The sequence below is a fragment of the Athene cunicularia genome (assembly GCF_003259725.1).
Source record: "Athene cunicularia isolate RWA chromosome 8 unlocalized genomic scaffold, athCun1 chr8_part1, whole genome shotgun sequence".
Classification (NCBI taxonomy): domain Eukaryota; kingdom Metazoa; phylum Chordata; class Aves; order Strigiformes; family Strigidae; genus Athene; species Athene cunicularia.
Window position 1 is genome coordinate 16,204,741 of NW_020799109.1, and position 8,225 is coordinate 16,212,965.

General features: G+C 38.7%; 1 protein-coding gene across 1 annotated transcript; it reads right to left on the bottom strand.

The window, feature by feature from the left end:
• Nucleotides 1-424: 424 nt before the first annotated feature.
• BCL10 (B cell CLL/lymphoma 10) lies at nt 425-4,355 on the bottom strand. The gene is made up of 2 exons (XM_026854414.1): nt 3,927-4,355; nt 425-2,830 (listed from the first exon to the last, which is right to left on the bottom strand). The coding sequence occupies exons 1-2, from the start codon at nt 4,201-4,203 to the stop codon at nt 2,463-2,465; spliced, it is 645 nt and encodes a 214-aa protein (XP_026710215.1). The 5' UTR covers nt 4,204-4,355; the 3' UTR covers nt 425-2,462.
• Between the last annotated feature and the right edge of the window lie 3,870 nt (nt 4,356-8,225).

Below are 8,225 nucleotides of genomic sequence, written 5' to 3' on the forward strand. Positions count from 1 at the left end.
GGCGGCCGCCCGGGGCCGGGGCAGGGCTCGCCCCCAGGACTCGGGGATTTTTTCCCCTGTAAGAGAGCAGAGGCAGACACAGAAAAATCAGACGTGAAACCGAGACAACCTCCATTTCTCCTTTTTTACACCTGCAGGCCTAAGTAGAGAGAAAACACGTTTTCCTTAGTGTTCGTGTGCACTTAAGCAGCTGAGGTCTTAATGTCACATGCACGTTCTCCCTCTGCACTGCTCTTGAATGCAGTCCTGCAGGCACAGGTGCTTCACAGCAAGTCAGTCTTTCCACCAAAGGCAAACCTCTCTTACAAGACAATGAGAACGAAAGCCTCCCGCACACACAAAACCAAACCCACACATCCAGTTACTGGCATGAACTGCTCTTACAACCTATGCATTTTAATAATGAGAGGCAGACAGAAAAAGAGGCAATTATACAAAAACTTTATTCCAAAAGTGATAAACATTTCAGACTTCTAAAAAAATGTATGCTATAAACATCTAGTAAGATAATACATTCATTTAAGTCTCAGGTTGATAGGCTCCACTGCAGGAGCAATCCCTGCAGAGGCAGGTTTCGTGGCACAGGGGAGGCAGCACACCTCATGGGCTGAGATTTAGATCTGCAAGGCAGTCTTCACCCTGAGCTGATGCTCTTTTTGAGTTACGGCCAAGCTTGCTCAATCCCCTCCAGGAGCCCAAGAAGGGACTCGAACCCAAGCACAGCTCTAGGTGGTTACAGTGGGCATTTAGACAAATCAACTTTCAGACATCCTGAGTATGTACAACTACAGTTCAAGTTAATGGAAGAGAGGGATTTAAGCCTACCCTTAATTTCATGTTAGAGAGCAAAATTTTGTTTGCATTTTTAGGCACTTAACTTCAAGAGTGCTTTCTGAACCAAGCAGTTTTGTTGAAAAGCATTTTTACTGTCCTGACAGTCTATGACCTTAGATGCATACAAGAAAACAAGGATTTTTATAAACACTAAACAGAAGCCCACATCTTTATCAAATGTAAGTTATTTATATACTAAAGTATGGAGTGTAGTTGAACATTGCCATTTATTTTAACCAACTTCCAAAAACCAGAGTAAACATGAAAAAACATTTAGAGACTGTAACTGAGGTCCTGCAGATGGCCTGTCTCCACCAAAGGAGTTTGAGTATTACCTGGGTTTGAATTTCAATGGATTTACATGGCTACAGCACTGTATGAAAGCCAAAATAATTTAAAGCCTTAAATTCAAACCTACTCTTTGATATACTGAAAGCATCCCCTCACTTTCAAGTGTAGCACTGCAGAACACAACTGTACACATTTCCAAGTAAGAGTTTGTCTTTGCCTAGTAATTTCAAAGTGATTGTAGGCCAACTTCATAAGAAGTAGATTGCAACTCAAGAGTAGAGTATAAGGGAATACAGCATGTTACATTGTGTCAAGAAATGAGAACCTTCCCATGTTGAAATAGTTTAAAATGCATTTGACTCGAGAAAGTTTGAAATGTAAACCTGTGCTATCTGCTTTGAAGAGTAGGTATCTGAAGTGCAACATTTCCAAAAGTCCTTCAGGTATGGATACTTCTTGCTACAGGACTCTTCCTCTACTTACCTACTGTAACAAAACATACAAGATTTGCTCCCGAATAGCATTATACAGTAACATTTTCTTACAGCCCACATGATGCTGTTACAGCAGTTTACATTCCTTTTCCAGTACAAAGGAGAATTTATATTTAAAGTGCATCACAAATCAGAAACCTCTAACTAATATACAAGAATAATATGCCAAGACTTGTGGAAGTGTATTAGCTAATTCAAATCACTGCGATACTGAGTGCTTTCTGATTTACTAGTAGGACAAATTTCAGACAATTAAGAGACTTCTTGCAAATAAGCATAGCTACAGATTGGCCAAATTCAGGGTTGGGATTTTTTTTTTTTTTTAAATGGAGCTGCACACACATACATAGAGGGCAAAATTCATCCTACAGAAAAAACATTTAATTTGGCAAATGAGTAAGCTTTTTGGTAAGGACTATGTTTTTAGTTCAGAAAGTTATTTTTCAATACTCACTACTTCTCCTAACCATCATTCCCAATTCACCTATTCCAGAACATTAAGAAAAGCATGTTTGTAGTTTCTGTAGGAAGAAAAAAAAAATTTGTCTATAACTGCAGCTTAATTATCTGCAGCTTAATGTGAAATCTTAAATATACTGGTTTAAAAAACAAACCTTTGCTGGTATAATAGCATGATCTTTTGGAAAAAAGCACTCTAAAGAACATAAAACCAAGCAGCTCCAGAGTCATTCAGTTACAAAAAAACTCTACTCCCTAGAAACAGTAAATAGCATAGTTTCCCCTGATTTTGCTAATTAACAGTTTTAAAACTTTTTTAAACCTTTATAAGACATCACACAAAACTTCAGTACTATTTGGATGAACAGACAAAAGTCACTATGTTCACTGTGGTTGAAGAGAACGCGATCTTAAAGGCAGAAAGCAATTGTCACTTGAACTGGTACACGGTTCTTGCTGCTCTGACTGGAGCTCTGGGGGGAGAGGGGGTGCACCGGGGTCTCCAGGCCCTGGAAGGGTGGCTGAGAGAACAGCACTCTCTGCATTTCCCATCTCTGCAATTGGCAAATTCATTGAATGAAGAGAGACAGCAGACATAAATGCGGCAGTGCTATAATCTTCTTCTGGATGGTGTATCTGGGTAGATTCTTTGTCTTTTGTTTTATCAAAAAAATTAGATTCATCAGAATATGACCTGGAAAGATTATTTGTTCCTCCATACAGTGAGGTCATACAGGTGCTGCAGCTTAGACCTAAGACAAAAAACAGAGACTGGATTTAATTACAATATGGCACAGTCTTTAAACTGTGCTCTGATTTAACATCAGTAAGATTGTCAAAGATCAACTGTATTTTTAACAAACTAACCTCTTCATCTTACCTGTGACATTCCAATATTCATGACAAATTAAAAAATACATGCAGGCTATCTAGGCTGACGTGAATGATTTCTCTGTACCAGCTACTATTTGACAAAGATGCACCATAATTTAAGATTCATTTTAAGAAGTCACTTTAGACCTCTGACCCATCTTTTGATAGATTTTTTCTTACTGTGTTCTTCAAACTTTTAAAAGCTTCAGCTAGATGGTTCTACTCTAAAGTGGACTACATTTGAAGGCTCTTTTACCTGAAGCCAGAGAAAACTTCAGGCCTCTCATCTCTAGTGTTAAAATATACTTCTTCCTTCTTTATTTCTCTTTTGGTGGGTGTGGAAGGGGAAGTAAGGGTTTGGGTTTAGAAGGCTTATACTTTCTTTATCTGCCTTAAAATAGGAGTATATATAGTCACTTCAAGCCTTGTGTGTCAACAAAACCTCTCTGCCTGTATGAAACAACATATGCATACATTTACAGTGTCTAATTTTAAGTTTTGGCATTGACCACATACAGAGAAATTTGCCTCAGGTTGCACTTGCTGGTTTATCTTCTGCTGAGGTGCAAAGTTTAACAAAACCAGAGCATCCTGCCACTGCAGTAAATTGCTTCAAGAGAAATGCAAGATGGAAGATAACCACTTATTCCGACTTCTGAACTAGAACCTCATAGAAAGCAAAACTGAAATGTGAAAACAGACTTATCCATCATAACAGTACAAAAGGGTCTTCTCGCAATTTGTTATTTCTGATGTGTTCAGACAGTAAAAAGGCAAAGCCAGGATATATGCATTAGGATCTTAAACCCAAACTGGTGATATTTCTAAGAATGCTGTCCTAAACACTAGAGGAAGTAAAAAAAAAACCCCCAAACCTGTACTAAGAAACATGATTTAAAGAACTGCTGGAGTTTAATTTTGCAGATCCTCAAAATAAAACTTATGTCTTATAAAATGTCATTATAAACGTCTCACCTTTGAGAGCTTCAAGTTTTTCATTTTTGACTTTTAACACTACGTCAGTTATCTTTTGTAAGAGGAAGTTTTGTGTTCTTTCTCGTCTGATAGATTCAATCAAAGCATCTAGTCCCTTTGGGTTTTCTGCTAAGTAGTCCAATAACTTCCCAGTTTTTTTCCTACTGGAAGATCGAGAAGAAATTTCTTCTGTGTCCTCTCTAGTGAGTATTTTCTTTGAACGTAGGTAATCAAAATGTCTCTCAGCTATGATTTTATCACACAGGTAAGGACGCATCCTTTCTAAAGCCTGTAAAACAAAGCAAACTAGTATTAGCCAATCTTTCAATTTATTTAGAAGTCTGTGTTTAAAACCTGTATGATTTTGATACAGGTTAATGAAACAATTTTTAGAGCTGCCAGCAGGTTACCTAGCAGAGATTTTTCTCAGTGTAAAATAAAAATAAAAAAACCAAAATCACACCTTATCAAATTTACTTATTCCTTTCATTTGTTTTCTTTGAGTGAATTTAGGACTTTTAACACATGCTCAAGTAATAAGGTGAATACTTACTGAAAATGTTCACATCAAGTCTTATCACATTTCAGAACAGTCACCAAGTAAAAATGAAGAGAAATTATACCAACAAAACAAAACAGCACCTACTCACTTTGTCTACGGATACACTCATTCTCACTGACTACCCAACTGCAACATTTCCATACTATTTGCATTCATGAGGCACAACTTCAAATTATTGCAATTACTAATGTTTTCCATACATTAAGTAAAATCAATCTTGGAGAACAGCATGAATATACTGACTGTTTAGAAGGTTTGTTAAATAAACACCAGTATTTACAAATTCAACAGATTACTGGCATCCAAAATACCTGCACTTTCACCCACAGACGTACCTGCTCTCAACAACTTTACTGGCTGCTTTTTGTCTTCATCAAACTGCCTTGTTTTGGTTTAAGAATTTATATTAAACACCTGAAGCAACTTGCACACCTCTAATCCTGCACAGACCACTGAAAGTTAGTGCAACTGATGACTCTGGCCAAAGCAAAATGATTACCCTCTGCAGAATAACCTCAGTTTACAAGGGTAAACTGGTTGTGTAAGTCCTCTCTACAACCAGCTAAAAAGAGGTGGAACAACCTGCCTATGGGATGGGACTCCATCCATCATCTAAAGACCCTAACATGCAGTCAATTAACATGATGAAGCACAGACATCTGTCTTGAGCACTTCCGCAGCAGTGCCAGTCTGCATCTTCAGGAACTGTAACACTTCGTATGGGATCACATTTCCTCAGAGATCTTCTTCCTGGAGAAACATGCTATCTTTTGTAACCATATCCAATTCTAACCTGACTACCAATTTATTTTAAGGGAGTTTTATAGGAGCCACGTCACCACTTGGATTTCCTCCTTGGAAGATCAAGTGTCCTCTCCTATACTGACCAATTTATTTTTGTAGTTATCAAACCAAAACCCAATCTTCCTCCACCTTGTTCAGAAGGTATATACAAGCAACAACATCGCCACAACATAAATGATATTAATCTTATCAAGCAGTCTTGTTAATGTACAGATTGAAATATCAACATCAAAACAGAGTTAATGCATGTGCTCACAACTCTCTGGTTTCAATATCTACCACTCTGTGAAGATGAGAGTCACAAACATCTCTGTGCTTCAAAAACAAGCTCTCATTTTATATAATACTACAAAATTGGCAATTTCCCCCACCAACACTTTTCACTGTACAGAATTACAGAGGAAGCAGATACCCACTACCTGAACATTACTGATGTGAAACAAACTACCCCCCGCAATCTCATTTGATTCAAGAAAAAAATATTTGACAGCCAGAAGGAAAACCATCTTTAAGACACGTGAAGAGATGGAAAGAAACAAAACTTCTTTCCTGAAGAAAGTTTTCAAATATCCTCCTGCTTTTTGAGATTAGATTCCATAACAGCAGCATTTAAAAACTAAAATTTGAAAACGCCTGTCTGCCTTATAGCCATTTACTAGTTCAGTAAATAGAAGCGGAGGAAAAGCTAGATATAAGGATGCACTTTAAGACTGATTATTTCAAACAGCAAAGTTCTGTCTGGCATACCGGTGCTTGGGAAAGCACCAAGAACTCTTAAAGAAAACACTTCCTGGACTGCTCCCTTAAGTATAGCAGAAGATAAATGTATTCCTCTAGTTGCTCTTTAGGATTCAACAAATACAAATCAATGTGGTTACACAGTTGTTAAAGAAAACATCAGATGAGCATGCATGGAAGACAAAGGAAGGCTTTTGGTAGTAGACTATGACCACTAGATTGCATACAACAAACTCAACAATGAAAGGTTGCAGCTCCATGGTGGCCAGTTTAAGCGCAAGGAACACTCCCCCTGCATGACAGCTGAGTGCTCCTACCCTTCCCTAGTACTGGTGGATGAGAAGATCATCAAGAAACTGAATTGGTGTATTTTTCCCCCCCTCCCACAGCCAGATTAATTACCTGATTCAGTTTAAAGTGCAGTCACATTAGCACTAGGGATGGCATAACACTGGCATATCACTGCTCTGTGTAAGAGCAGAAAAGTGCAACAGTGCAGCTTATACCAATTTAGGAGGCTCTGGAATGTATGGGTCCAGCTGCAACAAGCCCACGCCTGAATGGTTACGACTGTAGCAGGCAATACAGATTTCTTCAGTTCTCACGGAAATCTCATCCCACCACCAGAAGGATCAATCAACAAACTCTGAAACGTCAGTCCACATTTCAACATTAAAAAAATAGAGTTGTTACTGAATAGAAAGACTATTGTGTTTTGACTAACATCTTCCTGTAATGAGTCTTTCACTGTATAAAGTGTATTAGTTCTGAATCCCCCTCTGCATTGTCTTCATAGGTTAACAGTTTATGAGGGACAGAAAGAGTAAAGACATTAAAACAGAAGCTTTAAATATACTTTGCTCTGTACTGATGATTTTGTATGGCTCAGTGCCTCCTTCCAAGCTCTCGAATTAAAGACTCTAACCCTTATAATTCCTCAAGACAGGTTTACCCAGACCTAGTTATCCTTGCAAGCTAGCTTCCTGAGGTATGATGCCACATAGTATATACATATAGTAATGCAGCACTTGTGTTTGAAGTGATCCTCTCAAAGTTACTTGAAGAGGTTTGAAACAGCTAAGAGAGTTCACACTGAAACAGCACTTTGTATCGTGAAGCCACAACATTTAAAATCTGAGACAAGTGGCTCTAAGTCAGATTTATTGGATTGTATTTTGATGATAAAATTAGTGTTATTTCTTTCTATGTACTAGGTTTCCATCAAGTCATCAAATTACTATGGGAGACCCTGTAAGAGCAAGGGCTGAAGCAACAAATACGCACTTCTGTAAATGGCAGCCATGAATTCAGTCACTAACACAAATTAACATATATATTACGTTATGTGTATAGTCTGACTTAGGTAATTCTTTTTTTTTTTTTTTTTTTTGGTGTAACTACTGGATGCTAACTATTGCAGTATTACCCTGTAGTTCCACGGAAGCAAGTAATAACTTGAAAAACACGCCTCACAAAACTATGGCAAAGCATTTAAAGAAAATTATGTATACATAAAGCTAGTTAGAAACCAAAACCGAACTTCAAGCACTCTTTATTGTACTTTAAAGGAACACAAAACCCCCAAATAAGTCAATCAACAGACTGTAAATTATAAACAGAAACTAATTTTGTTTTGAAATTAACCAATCACTGAGTTTAGTGAGCACATTACTTGCTTCTCAGTCCAGCAAAGAGATAAGTAAATCCAGACTGAATCAGGATGAAGTCTCCCCTCAGATATCAGACATCAGTGATTAAATATGGAGGAAAGAAATCAGTAAATATAGAATAAAAAGCCTCAAGAAAACTATTTAATCCAAACACTCATTCTCTGTAAGAGAGAATCTCTGAAAACCGAGAGAAGCACACACAGTTGCAGCTAACCTTCGGATGCCGTATTAGTTACTCATCACCTACTCCCTCTCCTACGCCTCACCGCGGTACAGAGACACGACGAGCACCAATCCCTCGCCACTCCGGCCTTGCGACGCGACAAGGGAGCGGAGCGCTTAGAAGAAACCAAAAGAAAAACGAACGCTCAGGAGAGTACCTAGCCCCAGGCTTCAACTTTCACTAGCCCGTCAGCCTCCTACCGGGAATGCCCCCGGAGGCCGGAGCTGCGGGATGCCGCGGCGGGGCCCCAACCCACAGCCGCAGGGCCCAGGGCTGGGCCCGCCGCCCCCGCCGGCGCCCTA